The 18,458-nt window shown below is 36.5% G+C and overlaps 1 protein-coding gene across 2 annotated transcripts in view; it reads right to left on the bottom strand.

Moving 5' to 3' along the window:
• NDFIP2 (Nedd4 family interacting protein 2) overlaps positions 1-18,458 on the bottom strand; it is a 109,913-nt gene that overhangs the window by 33,196 nt on the left and 58,259 nt on the right. Inside the window, exon 4 of one of the 2 annotated variants that reach the window (XM_072622145.1) lies at positions 12,898-12,957. The exons of the other annotated variant lie outside the window; for it this stretch is intronic. Within the exon in view, the coding sequence (XP_072478246.1) occupies positions 12,898-12,957 (60 nt within the window). The remainder of the gene's footprint in view (positions 1-12,897; positions 12,958-18,458) is intronic. 2 annotated transcript variants of the gene reach the window in all.

An 18,458-nucleotide genomic window follows, 5' to 3' on the forward strand; every position in this document is an offset into this window, starting at 1 on the left:
AATCTACATAATAATGTTTTATAGATTCCATCTTGTAAACTGTGAGACTACAGAGTCTGTGAGTATGTGAGACTATTCATGCATTTAGTTCAATCTTTAAAATTTAACAATTAAAAACTGTTGTATATTTGATTAGAGTCAAATAAATAGCCCAGAGATGGACAATAATCTACATAAATCTAAAGATAAAATTTTAGAACCTAGACCTTACACAGATTTCTATGTGAGTGTGAAAGAATTATGTGAAAAGTTATAAAACATTAAGTGTCTCATAATAAGATCAGGATGAATGAGTAGGGAAAATAAGATTGGACCTGCTATAGTGATCAAACACAACAACAGAGACATTATTCACAATTACCTCTGATAATATTATAACAGTACTGGCTAAGAAGGTATATTTCCAGGCTCATAAATAATCCATGACAATTTAAATTATCAATTTAAAAACTGTTCAGTGTTTGCAGAACTGAAAGCCATACTCTTAAGTATTAGATTTGCCACAAGAAATGTGTCACTACAATCTACTTCTAGAGGTTTCTGCAGCCTATCTCTAAGGTGCTGACAATGGCTATCTTGGAAATCTGGGATATTCCCAGCCCCCTCACACATTAAAATTCTTACACAGTGGGGTTTACATATATGCACACATATATGTGCATAAGAATGTTCATGTATTATAAAGATAATATGTGTAACTCTTGAGACTTTTCTCAGTATTTGGGTAGGTGGAGGGATTATACACACACAGACACACACACAAACACACACACACACACACACACACACACACACACACAGAGTACAGGTTGAGTTGAATCAGAAGAGATGATATCCATAAAAAAATAAAATAAAATTAAGGGGTGAGAGAGGAATATATTGGGAGGAGAAAGGGGGAAATGGAATGGGGCAGACTATCACTCATAAAAGAGATAAGAAAAATCTTTTTCAGTGGAGGAGAAAAGGGAGGAGGTGAGAGGGGAAAAGTGAAGCTTACTAACTTCACATATGGCTTAAGGAGGGAATAACATGCTCACTAAATTTGGTATGAAAATCTATCTTCCACTACAGGAAAGTAGGGGAGAAGGGGACAAGTGGGATGAGGGGGAATGATACAAGGGAGGGCAAACGGGAGAAGGGAGTAACTAGAAGTAAACACTTTTGGGAAGGGACAAGGTCAAGTGAGAGAATAAAGGGGGGGACAGGGTAGGATGGAGGGAAATATAGTTAATCTTACCCAACATGGCTACTATGGAAGTCTTTTGCAAAATGACACATATATAGCCTGTACTGAACTGTTTGCCTTCTCAGTGTAGATGGGTGGGGAGGAAGGAAGGGAGAGAAGTTAAGAATTCAAAGTATTAGAAACGAATGTTGAGAATTGTTATTGCATATAACTGGGAAATAAGAAATACAGGTAATGGGGTACAGAAATTTATCTTGCCCTACAAGAAAAAACAGAAGATGGGGATAAGGGAAGGGTGGGGTATGATAGAAGAGAGGGTTCATTGAGGGAAGGGGTAATCAGAATGCAAGCTGTTATGGGGTAGGGGGAGGGGAAAGATGGGGAAAAAAATTGGAACTCAAAATTTTGTGGAAATGAATGTCAAAATCTAAAAATAAATAAAGAAAACTATTTAAAAAAAGAATTTTCACGTATGTATGCAGCATCTCATAATGCCAAAAATAGTAAGATAAGAAATAAGTAAAATCTATAAAATTCGGGTAATGTGTACAAATAAATGAGGTCATTTTAAGAGAGGAAAAAAAGGTTTCAGGCTTAAACAGTAGTGTTCTTTATCACTGAACCCAAAAGATAATCCTAAACAGACTTATTTAGAATGATGTTATGTCAACCATGAAATATCTTTTCACAGCATTCATTTTCAAAATTCTATAACAATCCTAATTGATTGAAGAAATAAATGCCTACTTACTGCATTGTTAAAACAAAAGGATTGTCAACATGACATCAAATAGGATAAAAATAATTTTAGATAGTTTTAAGGAAAAGGACAAGCCACAAGTACTGACAGTAGCATAGGGTTAACACTGAGTCTGGAGTTTATTTCCCAAACAATTTCATTCCTCAAAAAAGCCATTCCTCAGGATCTCTTCTGCTTAGCATGGATTTTAAAACAATTGTGCAGAAAATACTTTCTATTCATGTACAAGTGGAAAGGACATTTTATTTAAGATTCACTAGTATATCATGCAACTAAACGGATATTCTACACTTCACATGTTATAGTACTTTATAATAGTATTATAAACCTATAAAAAAAACTTTAATAAATTTCTATTTCCTACTTCAACAGGATTAAAACTACTCTAGCTAGCTATCAAGATGCCCTATAATCTGAACCTGTATAGGATAAATTATAATCTCTCTAAGCTTTAAGTTTTCTGATCCCCATAGAAGAAAATAATAATATTTATGCTAACTACATTATGAAGTTTTGAGTATCATATTACATAATGAATGAAAACTGCTCATGCATAGTACTTCAGCAACTAAGGGCACAATTTGTTATCTAAACTTTATATCTTGCTCAAGAGCAACAAGAAATTATCAAAACTTTTTATCTGCTCCAGGGTTGAATGGTAGTCTGTACATAGTATATGCTTAGTAATTTTTTTAAATTTGTTTTTACGCATGTTATCCCCTTTTCCAAAGTTTTCCCTTCCCCATTTCACAAACTTAAATCCTACTTCACTTTCAAGATCAGATTCAGCGCTAGTGTCTCTGCAGTTTTTGCTAACTCCCCCTTAATCTCAATGGCTGCGTTGTGTACTATAATCTACAATACTTCCTGTGTATAGAAATACAATTTAACAATTAATTTACTAATGATCTCTTCTATGTTTGTTGTGGCAAGCACCAAAAGCAACACATAAGCAAACTGATTATCTTCTAACTGGCAAGTGAATAACTAGTTAATGATGTGGTGTTCATTTCCAAATCAGCTATTTATGATCATACCTCTGACTTTCTAGAACAAAGACAAAAATCAATACCATATAAAAACTGACAAAAAATGAGATTATATGTCACACAATTAAAGAAACTAAAATCTATTTTTAAAAGCTGTAGATGCAGAAAAATTAGAAATAGACAAAAGAAGACATCAATAGACTATCACTAGTTCCTAAAGAAGTACAACTGGTATAAATAAACTACCATAATAAGGAAAATAAAAAACCAAGAAACCAGCAAACATTTGCTTTCTTTGCCAAGTGGAGCTAAGTGGCAGCCAAGGAAACATTAGTTCAGAATACAATCTAATGTATAGAATCCTACAGAACAAGATGTTGGAAGAATACAAACCATATGACCTCATAAAACTGTAAGAAACAAGAAGGAAAAACAAACTTACAAAAAACTTCCCAAGAGAAGGTATCCTAAAGGGCATTTAAGTTTAAGACTGGAGGAAAAAACAGATGCAAGATGAAATAAAACTGTAAATATTTCTAGAACTCTTCCAGCAATAACAGCAGAATTACCACTTTTAACTCTCAATATCACAGTTCACCATTCATGGGAAAGTAGCTGGACTAGACCAAGTATAAATAGAGAAGATCTGTACTACAGGAGACATGATGCTGAGGGTGCTAAGGAACTAAATCTTCAAATATCTGAGAGAGAGGTAAAGATCAAAGGTGTATAAAAGAAATTTCAGACATTATTAGTCAGCAGGACATACTGTGCAAAGGACTGAACTTATCTGAATCTCGTCTCTAATATTATTGTAGACTGTATTATTGCCAAGACAATGGAGAGAAATAAAACTGGAACAGTAATGTTTATAATATGTAAATCTAACAAGGCTTTTATATTCATATAATAGCAAGAGATCCAAAAGAAGGCCCCCAGGAGAATGACCTGAGGAAGATTTACATGAGGGGCCAGACAAGATTTGGAAAGGATGAGAACTTGTGGCTAGGGTATGATCTCAAATAACAGAAAAAGTACTCAGATGAATTATGACCAATCTCATATGTTAATTGTGTCTTCAAGTTTTTTCAAGGAAGGAACATGCCTTATACAATATCTTTATCTGTTAGGGAATTCTGCCTACCAGAATGCCAAGCACATATTCAACATATATTGGTTAAATGGTTAGTATTTAATATGGTGCATGGCATTAGTTTCGATAAAGTTTTTTTGCTTGTTTTTTAATGAGTTCTACTTACTATAAGTTTACATTACAACTAGTCAACAACATATGAATAGGCTGAGTTCCAAAATTTGTTTCTGAGAGATTTATGGAAGTCAAGAATGTATCTGCCCATGCAAAATTGTAAATGAGTGAAAGATTCACACACTCACAGTGTTGAGAGACCTCAAAGGTATAACCCATAATGTGAACAAGAGTGTCTCCAAAAAATCGCTGCCTGACAAGTAGGTTGTCCGGTCTCCAACAGCTGACTTTGAGGAAAAAATCATTACTTCTTGAAACTGTCCATTCCATTTTTGGATAGCTCTATTAGAAAGGCTTTCTTTATGGTAAGTGTAAATTTGATTCACTGTAATTCTACCCTTCCTAGTCCTGTCCTCTTAGGCCAAAGGACCCAAATTATCCTTTTTCATAAAATCACCATTCATTGTTATATCATGATCACTAACAATTTTTTTAATCATTTATTCTAGAATTTTGTTTGGAATCAAAGTTAGACTTACCAACCTACAACCATAAGACTCCATTCTCTTCCCATTTTGTTGTGGCTTGTTTTTTTGTTTTTTTTAATTGGGACATTTACTCTTTTTTGGTCTTTTGGTACTTCTCAGTTTCACCACTATCTTTCAAATATGGATGAATTAGCAATCGCTTCTGCCAGCTCTTTCAGTAACTTGGGATGACATGTTTCATTGAAAACAGGTGATCTGAACTCACCAAGTGCATCTAGGCATTCTATTATGGTCTTACTTAATTATAAAATCCAAAGAAAAACCAGAGCAAAATAGTAAGTACTATTTCTGGTTACACTGTTTCTCTTATCAAATATTAAAATGAAACAAAGCTAAGAGAGATTTATCACTGTTAGATGATTATAAGATTTCAAAAAGTTCTTGACAAAATAAAATTTAGACTGGTTTTAACAAGATTACACTTATTCCTATTAAACTTTAAATATTGGCTGGGAGGATCAGGAGGTGAGGTGGGTGTGAGGAAAATATTCAGAGGTCAAGTCACTGGCTGGGAAAATGCCCAGAAAAGGGAAAAGAAATAAGACTATAGAAGGTTACTTTCTTGGTGAACAGGCATTTCCTCCCTTCCTTTCTGATGAGGAAGAACAATGCTTACCATCAGGCAAAGACACAGAAATCAAGGCTTCTGTGTCCCAGCCCACTCAATGGGCACAGGCCATGGAAGAGCTCAAAAAGAATTTTGAAAATCAAGTTAGAGAGGTGGAGGAAAAGCTGGGAAGAGAAATGAGAGACATGAAGTCAAAGCATGAACAGCAAATCAGCTCCCTGCTAAAGGAGACCCAAAAAAATGTTGAAGAAAATAACACCTTGAAAACTAGCCTAACTCAATTGGCAAAAGAGGTTCAAAAAGCCAATGAGGAGAAGAATGCTTTCAAAAGCAGAATTAGCCAAATGGAAAAGGAACTTCAAAAGCTCACTGAAGAAAATAGTTCTTTAAAAATTAGAATGGAACAGATGGAGGCTAATGACTTTATGAGAAACCAAGAAATCACAAAACAAAACCAAAAGAATGAAAAAATGGAAGATAATGTGAAATATCTCATTGGAAAAACAACTGACCTGGAAAATAGAGCCAGGAGAGACAATTTAAAAATTATGGGCCTACCTGAAAGCCATGATCAGAAAAAGAGCCTAGACATCATCTTTCATGAAATTATCAAGGAAAACTGCCCTGAGATTCTAGAACCAGAGGGCAAAATAAATATTCAAGGAATCCACAGAACACCGCCTGAAAGAGATCCAAAAAGAGAAACTCCTAGGAACATTGTGGCCAAATTCCAGAACTCCCAGGTGAAAGAGAAAATATTGCAAGCAGCTAGAAAGAAACAATTCAAGTATTGTGGAAATACAATCAGGATAACACAAGATCTAGCAGCTTCTACATTAAGGGATCGAAGGGCATGGAATAGGATATTCCAGAAGTCAAAGGAACTAGGACTAAAACCAAGAATCACCTACCCAGCAAAACTGAGTATAATACTTCAGGGGAAAAATTGGTCTTTCAATGAAATAGAGGATTTTCAAGCATTCTTGATGAAAAGACCAGAGCTGAAAAGAAAATTTGACTTCCAAACACAAGAATGAAGAGAACCATGAAAAGGTGAACAGCAAAGAGAAGTCATAAGGGACTTACTAAAGTTGAACTGTTTACATTCCTACATGGAAAGACAATATTTGTAACTCTTGAAACATTTCAGTATCTGGGTACTGGGTGGGATTACACACACACACATGCACACACGCACACACACATAGAGACAGAGTGCACAGAGTGAATTGAAGAGGATGGGATCATATCTTAAAAAAAAAATGAAATCAAGCAGTGAGAGAGAAAGATATTGGGAGGAGAAAGGGAGAATTGAATGGGGCAAATTATCTCTCATAAAAGAGGCAAGCAAAAGACTCATTAGTGGAGGGATAAAGAGGGGAGGTGAGAGAAAAACATGAAGTCTACTCTCATCACATTCCACTAAAGGAAAGAATAAAATGCCTACTCATTTTGGTATGAAAACCTATCTTACAATACAGGAAAGTGGAGGATAAGGGGATAAGCAGAGTGGGGGGGGATGATAGAAGGGAGGGCATGGGGAGGAGAGTGCAATTTGAGGTCAACACTCATGGGGAGGGATAGGATCAAAAGAGAATAGAAGTAATGGGGGACAGGATAGGATGGAGGGAAATATAGTTAGTCCTATACAACACAACTATTATGGAAGTCATTTGCAAAACTACACAGATTTGGCCTATATTGAATTGCTTGCCTTCCAAAGGGAAGGGGTGGAGAGGGAGGGAGCTAAAGAAGTTGGAACTCAAAGTGTTAGGATCAACTGTAATGTTCTTACCACTAGGAAATAAGAAATACAGGTAAAGGGGTATAGAAAGCTATCTGGCCCTACAGGACAAAAGAGAAGACAGAGACAAGGGCAGAGAGGGATGATAGAAGAGAGAGCAGATTGGTCATAGGGGCAATTAGAATGCTTGGCGTTTGGGGGGGGAGGGGAGAAAAGGGGAAAAATTTGTAACCCAAAATTTTGTGAAAATGAATGTTAAAAGCTAAATAAAAAAAAAAAAAAAAAGAGAGGAGAGCAAAGAAAAAAAATAAATAAATAAATAAACTTTAAATATTATACTTGAGGTTTTCCTAATTAATTTCACAGGTGAAATATAGAGTGCATGTCTCAGGGTTGTCTGAAAAAAATCTAGTGGTTTTATTATAATGCAAGCTCAGTATGAGGCAAAAGGGTGTTGTGGCAGCCCAATAGTTCACTTTTATTCACATCAAATTTTATTCACATTAACATATAATTCAACAATTAGGAGGGTCATAAGCAGGGGTGCACTGGTAAATGTTTAGCAATTGGCTCTTCACTTGTTTTTTTGAAAACATGCCAGTGATACACTTTAAGTTTATTCTGCATTAACATTCCTTCCATCATTTTCTTAAGTCTAAATTAATTAACAAAACATAAACCAAGCCCCAATTTGTAGCATTTGCCCATTTCCAAGGTGTAAATGTCTCATACTGAAAACTGTATTAACTGGCTAGGTTCAAACTAGCTCTAGAACATCCCTGGTCATATGGCTTGCATGTTCTAGTCAGACAAAATCTGTTCCTGTATTTAGTTCTAGAAGCACATTCTAGAAAAGGGACTAATAAGCTAGAGCAAGAGTTCTTAACCTTTTTTTTTGGTCATGGACCACTTTAGCAGTCTGTTGAAATTTTGTTTCTCCTCAGAACCTTCTCGTAGATCCCTTCTCAGAATAATGCTTTCAAATGCATAAAATACACAGAATTACAAAGGAAACCAATTATACAAACTCTAGTTATAATTTTTTTTTATTCATGAATCTCAGACATGTTAAGAACCCCTGGGCTGGAAAGTGTAGAGAAGGGTAGCTATGACAGTAAAGGGCTTCACAAAGCAGCTGGGGAGGGGTTATTCTGAAGCACAAACTTAGGACCATCAGCTGCCTTCAACTATATGATGGACATAAATATCTCAAGGGTCACACAGAAGAAGAATTGGGATTGTTGTGCTTCAAAGGAAAGTTCCATATACACTAAAATATTCAATACATTTTCTGTAAACAAGTCATGACACATAATGTTAATAGACTACTACTGTGCTAGAAGAAATAATGAATACAAATGCTACCACTATTGTTTGGGCTCTTACCCATTTGGATTATTAAAACAGCCTCCTAATAATCAGTGTGCATTTATGAAGCATGTACTATGTGCCAGGCACTGTGCTAGGAAAGACAAACATGAAACAGTCCATTTCCTGAAAAAGCACCCATTCTATCTGGGGCGATATGTACATAAATAAGCATATCCAAAATGTGCAGAAAATATGCAAATTTGAGTTAACTTTGAGGGGAAAGCAATAACAGCTCAGGACCAGCATAGGCCTCAAAAGAGAGCAATTTTCTACAGTGGAAAGAGAATCAGAGTAAAGTAATCAGCAAGCACTTACCAAACACCTATCATGTGCTAGAAAGTGAGGATACAAAGACTTAAACTAAAATTGTCCTCACCCTTATGAACCAATCTAAAGAAACAAAAAATAAGCACATAAGCATATACAAATAAATAAACACCAGTACCTGAGGGGGTAATCAACAAAGTAGGGGATAGCACTGAGCTAAACCTTGGAGAAAACTAGTGCTTCTAAGAACAGAAGCAAGAAAGGAGTGTACTCCAGGGAGCAGAAACCAATGGTCTGTTCAAAGGCATGGCCATGGGAGACAACACAGTGTGTAAGGAACAAGAAGGCCAGAAAGGTATAATATGACTGGCAAGGTAGGGTGGAGCCAGGTTAGAAGGGTATTTATTTTTGGTCCCAGAGATAAAAGGGAACCACTAGAATTTACTACGCAGAAGATGAACTTGGTAAAACCTTTGCTTGAGGGAGGGAAGATTAGAGCGACAGAAAGAATAATCAGGAACGAGAGAAATGCTCACAATGAAAATGGAAAACGACATCACCACAAAATGTGTGGTCAAAGTATAATGAGCAAGATTAGCTCCAAGGAAGAACTTAGGAAATGAACCTCTCTTCCCTCCACAGAGACAGGAGACTATGAGTGCAGAATATGCTGTGGTTGGTTTCACTGAAATGCTTTTTTAAAAAAGTCACAAGGAATGGCTCACTGGGTAAATCAGGGAAGATGGATATATTGAGAAATGAAGGTGTTATAAAAACAAAAGCTATCAATAAAAATCAACAGTTTTTATAAAATGAATTGTCCTTGGCAATCGCGGTACAGCAGGAACACGAACAGTGAAAGCTTAAAAGATGTCAGTTAAATTTAGGCTTATATTAAAGAAGAACTAGAGCAATCTAAAAATGCTAAGTTAGGCAACAATGGATTCTTTCTCACAACAGATTTTTTAAGGAAAAGCTGGATGACCATTTGTTAGATAAGTTATAGTGGGGCTTCTTTATTCAGGCACTGATTGGACTAAATGGTCACTTAAGTATATCTGAAATTCTGGGACTTCCTGATCAGGAAAGAAAAGGGAATAGGGGACAATAGGTACTGTTTTAATCACTACTCCCAAAAGAAAGTATGAATTAGTAGCAAAGAAAGGACAAGGGAAATGTATAGCTAATTATGAATAGCTACGCATAAGTTTATACCTATCTTTATGTCTAAAGTTTTATACTTTCCAGTCTACTCACTCCTTTTGGAAATTCTATTCATGAAATATCCTACCCCACTGAGTGGATTCTGGAGAGTCAACGCCAACCGCACTTTCTTAACAGTGGCTTCCATTTACTTAACTATAGAGGACTGGTTCATTTGGTTTGGGTTTTTATTGGAGGGGCAGAGTGAGGGTGTCACCACCAAGCAATTAAAAAAAAAAATGCAGAAAAAAAGGTTGAAACATTTTTTGAGAGCACTTTGGCATGCTTCACTTTTATCTACTTTCAACTGTGTACAGACAAAAGCTGTGCATAGTGGCATTTGAGGTACTGCTTGGCTACAGTACAGCCAGCTCATACCCACACAACACTAAAGCACGAACAGCAATGGAATAGAATTCCCTGTGGCAAGTCAGAAAACGTAACTGAAAAAAAAAATCTGGGTGCCTTCTCTCTAAATCAAGTTATAATTTCTGGCTAAAATAAGCTTTGACCTAAAGGGGGCTTCAAATAGTATCCAGCTGTGTAAAACGGAATGAGCAGTAAGGAGAGCCAGAGGAAATGTTTCTGGTAAGGCCTCAAAGATTCTAGAGGAAAGGGTATATAGGATGACTCATTCTGATCACAGCCTGAAGCTCAGCAGGGAGGGAGGGAAGGAGGGAAAAAGAACTTTACTTTGGTCCTGAATCATACATCTTGAAAGTGATGAAAAATAGAATGTCAGACTTTCATGGACATTTATATTTATTTTTACTTCAAATTAATTTTGAAATGTTTTATTTAAAACCAGCCCACCAAAGAGGTATGCATGCAGATTGCAAATAGAAATAAAGTTTTTTAAAAATCTGTCTATTATAAATCAATACTCTTGATAAAAGAATGGCTGGTTGTGTGCAAAACTAGATTAAAAGGTCTTAGAATCAATCTAAATCAGATGATCATTTTCTATGGAAAACTTCATAAAAGTCTGAAGTCAGAAATTTCCATACCAAATGCTCTGTTTAACCTAAAACTAAAATTCTAGTTCAGTAAGTAATCAAATGTAAATTCTTCTGTACATCCTCTGGACACTAGGAGATTATAGTCATAAACACAATAATGGAAAACTAATGACTGAGGGGTTTAGTAACACTAACGTCCTCATTTCACAGTCAAAATCTTCCCAAATCAGGTTGTCTGCTCTTTCTAGAAACGAACTTGAAGATGCAGCAATGAACAAGAATACTGAATATGGAATTGGAATAACGGAATTTGAAACCCAGCTCTGCAATTTGCTACTTGTGTAATTTTGGCAACTTACTTAACCTCTCTAGCCTCCTAATTTTTTCTAAAAAGAAAGGGTCAGGCTGGATAATTTGTAACATCCCCTCCAGCTCTAGATTTTATGATCCTAATTAGATGGAAATCAAAATCAAGCGATGGAAAATGGGGAAAAGATGAGAAAGTTGGCAAATTCAAGTCTGGACCAGTGGACGCTAAAGTTCAGGTAGGATCTCTCACAGGATACACACATTTAGACGGTTTCTCAGTCTCAGGATTCAATGACAACAGCCACAACAGTAACAACAACAATAATAAACACTAGTTGATATTTGTACAGCCTTTTAAGGTTTGTGAAGCTAGTCAGTCAGTCAATAAACATTTATGAAGTGCCCACTGAAGCCCTGGCTCAATGAGCCAGTCAAACGGGGAAGACAATGTGCAACAACCATGTACGAACAAGCTATGTACAGGATGAATACAAAATAATCCACAACAACACGGAGGACCTAGCATTGAGGGATTGGGAAAGACTTCCTATTTTAGTCAGGCCTTGAAAGAAGCCAAGGGCAAGGAGGGAGAGGATTTGAGACACAGGAAAAGGCTAGAGAAAACATCCAGAGGCAAGAGAGATGGAGGGCCTTGTTCCCAGAACAGCACGGAGGCCACCACTGGAATCAAGAGGGCACTGGAGGGTCGGGGAGGGGAAGACAGAAGTTAGAAGAAGCCTAGAAAGCAGGGGGAGTCAATTAGGAAGGGCTTTGAAAGCCCTAATATATTATATTTGATCCTATAGATGATAGGGAGGCAACTGGCATTTACTGGAGTAGAGGGTGGCATGGCTGAACTTGAACCCTAGGAAAATCACACTAGCAGTTAAAAGCAGGATGTGGGTAAACACATAACTAAAATCAAAGAGGGAATTCTGTAGCAAGATAACATTGCCTATTAAATAACATCACAGGTTTTACTTCACTTTGTAATTATTCATGACAAGGCTTTTTTCAACTGTATAACAAGTTTACTTAATCTTATTTTTTCTATTTAAGATACCTGTTAATTTTTCACATGAAAATTTTGCTTGATGGCTAGTTTAACTACATTGAATCCATTTTATCATACCTATTAGTCTACAAATAAGCTGATTCTTTGTATCAATGTAACTAGGACAAGAACAGTGAAGAATCTGGGTCATCTTAGTTATTAGTTTTGTGATTTGGGGCTGAAAATTTACAACCTTGTGTTTTTAAATGACCATAAAGGATAAACTCTGGATTTTCTACTGGAAGATTATCCAGTGATCCTGTATTAAACCAGTAGGGGAAAGGATCAGAAAACATAGGGCCTACTTTCTAAGGTATGAGTGCCCTTTTTTGGTTCTCTTTTTTATTCAACACTTATAAAGTACCCACAACGTATGATTCACTATAATGGCATAAGGGAAGGATGGCAGGGGCCTTAGAGGCGGAGACTGAGACATAAAGATAAATAACTGATCTCTGTCCTCAAGGAACCTATGCAATAATTTTTATTAACATAACTTTAACTGAGTTGTAAATGGTCATTCATTAACAAAAAGAAACAAAAGTAGTCTATTAAAATCAACTTTATATAAAAATTTACAATATTGAGGAGGTCAAATGCTAACTCAAAATTATAAAAAAAATTGTAAATGAATATTTTATGGTAAGAGCAACATTACTGAAACACAAAATACATTTATTTGCCAGAAAAAAAATTATCACAAAGTCTAAACTATGTAGAACTGTACCGTACCTCTGGTGAGTGCAGGAATATTTCATCAAATAGACTCCTAGACTCCCTAAACTGTCCGTGCTAAGCATGTAAAACAATAAAACAGAAAAATATAAGATAAAAACTAAAAATTGTGAAAATTACTTATAATACATAAACTAAACAATGTCAACATTTTGAGTTTCTTGGCACTACCACAGTCATAGTCATAGTCACTCAAAATTCTAAATTTTCAAATTCTTATTTAAAATAAGTTATTTAAACTCTTATTTTAAAAAAGTTACTTTTCCCCCTCATACTTTAAATGTACATGTTAATTATTGAGTACCATAGGAATATATTACCTCACAAAGATTTAAAAGAGTAAAACCTCAAGACATCTTTTCATCATAATTTAATCAGAAAATTATTTCCAAAGAAGTATTTTCAAGAATAGCTGAGGCAACCCAATACAACCAAGATCAGGAGGGAAGCAGATAACTGGAAAAGAATTTTTGCAACTAGTGTCTGTGATAAAGACCTCATTTCTAAAATATATAGAGAAATGAGTCAAATTTACAAGAATACAAGTCATTCCCCAATTGATAAATGGCCAAAGGATACGAACAGGCAGTTTTCAGAGGAAGAAATTAAAGCTATCTATAATCCTATGACAAAATACAAATCAAAACAACTCTGAGATACCACATGACACCTATCAAATTGGCTAACATGACAAAACAGCAAAGATGATAAATGTTGGAGAAGATGTGGGAGAGATCATAAAAATGGGAAAGGGTCCCACATGTACAAAAATATTTATAGCAGCTCTTTGTGGTGGCCAAAAACTGGAAATCAAGGGGATGTCCACCAGTGGAATGGCTGAACAAGTTGTGGTATATATGAATGTAATGGAATACTATTGTGCTATAAGAAGTGATGAAAATGAAAACTTTGTAAACAGCAGCAACCAGTGTGTGAGGAATTTTTCTGGTAGACTTAGTCCTTCATAGCAATGCAAGGACCTAAAAAATTCCCAATGAACTCTTCAGGCAAAATGCCTTCCACATCCAGAAAAAGAACTATGGAACTGAATCGCAGAATGAAGCAGATCATTTTCTCTTGTGTTATGTTTTGTTTTGTTTTATGGTTTCTCCCATTCACTTTAATTCTTCTATGCAACATGACTAAGGTGACAATGTATTTAATAGGAATGTATGTGTAGAACCTATATAAGATTGCACGCCATCTCAGGGAGGGAATAGGAAGGGAAAAGGAAAGGGAGGAAAAAAGTCTAAGATACATGGAAGTGATTGTAGAACACTGAAAGCAAAATTAAAAAACAAATTAGCTAGTAAGTAAAAAGAAAGAATAGCTGAGGCACTATTTTTTTTTACCCATGGTACACAGAATAGGTACTTCTCTCATTTGGGATTATAATACAAGACTTAGAAATTATTTGCTTTACCTTAAAATTCTGAATAAAAACTGTGGTGGATTAAACTAGGCCAACTAGGTGACACAGTGGATAGAGTGCCACTCCTAGACTCAGGAAGACTCTTCTTCCTGAGTTCAAATCCATCCTCTGACACTTACTTGTGAAGTAACCCTGGGCAAGTCACTTAACCCTGTTTGCCTCAGTTCCTCATCTGTAAAATAAGCTGGAGAAGGAAACAGCGAACTATTCCAGTATCTCTGCAAGAAAGCCCCAAATGAGGTCATGGAGATTCAAACATGACTGAAAAATGACTCAGTGACAAACTAAGCTCAATCTTAATATTTCCTTCCTTAAAACTGCTTTGCCCTTCTCTCATAAATTAATATGAACATTCTAGGGTAGAACAGCAACTGAAAAAATAATGCAAGATAAATCTAGAAAATATGTTTTAATCGCAGACTTTTAGAGATGGAAGGGATCTTATTGACCTAGTTTAAACTCAACTTCCTTGCTTAGCTTGGATTTGTTAAAATCCAACTGCCTGTGCGTGTAAAAGAAAGATTGCTTCCAAGGGCCATCATTCAAGCACCTGAACAACTTTTCTTCAAGCTTTCTCACTCTACTGGATCCTTCCTTACTGCTTACAAACATGCCCACATTTCCTTTATCCTCAAAAGCTCCCACTTGAACCTTCTATCCCTGCTTTTGTCCTCTTTCTCTTCAGGTTAGTGGTTGAACAATGAAGTCTACTACAGATGCCTCACTTTCCCACCTCTCGCTCTCTTCTTAACCCCTACAAAACTTACAAACTCAAATTGCTCTCTTCAAAGTTACCCATAATCTAACTGCCAAATTCATGGCCTTTTCTCCATCCTCATTCTTCTTGACTTTTCTGCAATTTTTGACACTTGATCACCCCCTGCTCTTTGACATGCTCTTCTCTCTAGGTTTTCTGGTCAGCACTCTCTTTTGGTTCTCCTCTTACATCTAAACCATTCCTGCTCAGTCTCCTTTACTGAATCTTAATCCATGTCAAGCACACTAACCTTGGATGTCCCACAGGGCCTCTTCTCTTCTCCTATACTATTTCACTTGGTAATTTCATCAGCTCTCTACACTGATGATTCTAAAATTTACCTACCCAGTTCTCACCTGACCTCCACCTTCACATCTCCAATTGTCTTTCAGACATCTCAAACTGGATGTCCAGTAGATATATTAACCTCAACATATTTTAAATGGAACTCATTATCTTTGTCCCTAAACTCTTTCCTATTATTACCAAAGGCATTATCATCCTCCCATTACCCCCCAAGCCTACAGTACAGGTTATATCTTTGATTTCTACATGTCTGTCACCCCCTATAGCCAATCTGTTGCCAAGACCTGCCAATTTCACCTTTATAACAACTCTCTGTTTTCCTCTCCCCTCCCATACTGTCATTACCCTGATACAGACCCTAATTTCCCCTTGCTTAGACTTTTGAAATAGTTTGCTGGTTGGTCTGTCTGCTACAAGTCTCTCCATTTCAGTCTATCCTCCACTCAGCCACCAAAGTGACTTCCTTAAAGCACAGGTCTGACCATGTCACCCTCCAATTCAATAATCCAGCGGCTCCCTATCACCTCCAGGGCTCTAAGATTAAATACAAAATCCTCTGCTTACTACTCAAAATCTTTCATACCCTATCTCCATCTGCCCAGGCTTCTTACACTGCCCCTCCTCAATTACATAACTCTTCAATTTGTTTGCTTGTTGACTCCATCATTAAATTGTTAGCTCCTTGAGGAAAAGGACTGTCTTTGGCCTCTCTTTGTATTCCCAGTATTTAGCACAGTGTCTGGTACATAATAGGTGCTTAATAAATGCTTATTGACTCTCATATACAAACATACACATAACCATTCCTAAGTATGAAGTCCTTTGCTCATATTCCCAAGGAACTATATTTATCAAGTCAAGCACTCCAACCATAAGTACAGCCATACCTGTCTTGGATAATCATTGCTCTAGGCCCTTCAAGAAGTAGAGCAACTGATGAGGTGTCACTAATATATGTCAGAAATGGGTACTTTTCTTTCAATGGACAATAACCAAATGTCTTTCTTATGCTGCTGCCATCATCTTATAACCTTCCCAATCTTTGTTGAAGGCACTATCCTTCTAGTCATTCAGTTCCAACTCAATAAACATTTATTAATCATCCAAGTTCATAATCTGAGTCATCATACTTCAACTTTTTTTGTCTTCCTCAGTTGCCACATTCAATTAATCCCCGAGTCTTGTGAGTTCTAGTTCTATAACATCTATCATATCCACCTCTGTCTTTCCCTACACTGATACAGTGCAGTGGATAGAGCACCAGTGCAGGAGTCAGGAGGATCTGAGTCCAAATCTCACCTCAGACACTTGACACTCACTAGCTGTGTGACCTTGGGCAAGTCACCTAACCCCAACTGTCTCATCCTGGGTCATCTCCAGTCATCCTGATGAATACCTGGTCACTGGATTCAGACGGCTCTGGAGGAGAAGTGAGGCTGGTTACCTGCACAGTCCTTCCTCACTCAAAACAAAGTCAAGTGCAAGTCATGTTATCATTTCTCTGATGGCATGGTCTTCTTCGGCAACAAAGGACGAACACACACAACTAATCCTAGTTGTTGTTGCTTGGGTTCCTAAATGATCCCTTTGTTTCTAATCTCTCCCTCTTCCACACAGCTGCCAAAACAATCTCTCAGTCTCTCTCCTCTCCACTTCATCCTCCATATACTTACCAAAATAATCATCTTAAAGCAGAAGGTCTAATCATTTCACTGCCCTGCTCAAAAACACTCAGTAGCTCCCTTTAGTGTGTAGCATAAAATACAAACTCCTCAGCCTGGTATTTAAGGCCCTTCACAAGCTTACTTTAACCTAGCTTTCTTGATTTATTTCAGCTTATTCTCCTCCATACAATAAACATACTAGCCAAACAGTATCATTGGCTATTTCTGAACTTAGCTGACCCTTCCCACTACACCTCCCCTCTACCTCCATCTCAAAATCTTTATTTATCTTCATGACTCTGTTACTAAACTCCTCCATGAAGCTTTCCTTGATCACCCTAGTTGTTAATGTTTCTCCCTCTCTCTTAGACATATAAATACAAGTTTCTTGTATTTATGTCTATGTACATGCTGTATCCCATTAGAAAATTAAAATACCCTGAGGGCAGGAACTATTTGGGTTTTTCCTTTCCATCCCTAGACCCGTGAGACCCATCATCAAGGAGAAAGAACAACAGAGCCCCCCCCTACTCCAAATTTTCTATCATGAGCCCACAGCATTTTATATTTTGGACTGTCCATTTCATAATTAACTTAGAATATAAAGATCAACACATTTAATCTCATATATTCCTTTGGTACTGATTCTCTGTGCCAAACTTTTCCATCACAAGAAGTAATATTATCACACTCCAAGTCAAGAATTTAAGAGTGATCTTTGAGTCATCATTAGCCTATAGCTATCTAACTAATTAGGTAACTAATAATGCTGCTTTTCTTTTTCACCTAAACTTATACTCTTGATTTGTCTTTTCTTCTCTGCCAAAGCCCTAGAAACTTGTCCTCTCTTGCCTAGAGTACTGTAGCCTCCTCCTTACCAGATGGCTTGCCTTTAACTTATCCTCCAGCTATTGCCAAAGTTATTTTATACTTCTTTTAATTATTACACATTATAATTTTGCTGTCATTTTGCATTTTCTTAAGTCTAAGCTCTTAAAAGGTCAATTCAAAAGCATCCTGGACTGTCTTATTTCATTTGTTTTTTCCTGTAACACATTTCACCCTCTGTGCTCACCCTGAGCACAAATCCCAAACCTCCTTATGACTGCGACATCCTACCTTTTATTAAAACTCACTCCAGTTCACTGAGCTTTTAAACAGCTCCTGTAAGTTCACCTTTTCCAACCACTAAGTTTTAATGGATTATGAAACTATTCACAGACCAATAGAGAGGTAGAGTTAACTTCTGAGATCACTCTCTTCAACTACATATAACATATGTACCTTACTAGCTATCAATGTATTTCTTAAATGTTTTTTATCTCTATATATCCTATAAATGTGCATCCATATCAATGTGCTATCTGTTCAGGTGGTAAGCTACCAGAGGATGGACTGG

Source organism: Notamacropus eugenii, chromosome 6, assembly GCF_028372415.1.
Source record: "Notamacropus eugenii isolate mMacEug1 chromosome 6, mMacEug1.pri_v2, whole genome shotgun sequence".
NCBI classification, from domain to species: Eukaryota; Metazoa; Chordata; class Mammalia; order Diprotodontia; family Macropodidae; genus Notamacropus; species Notamacropus eugenii.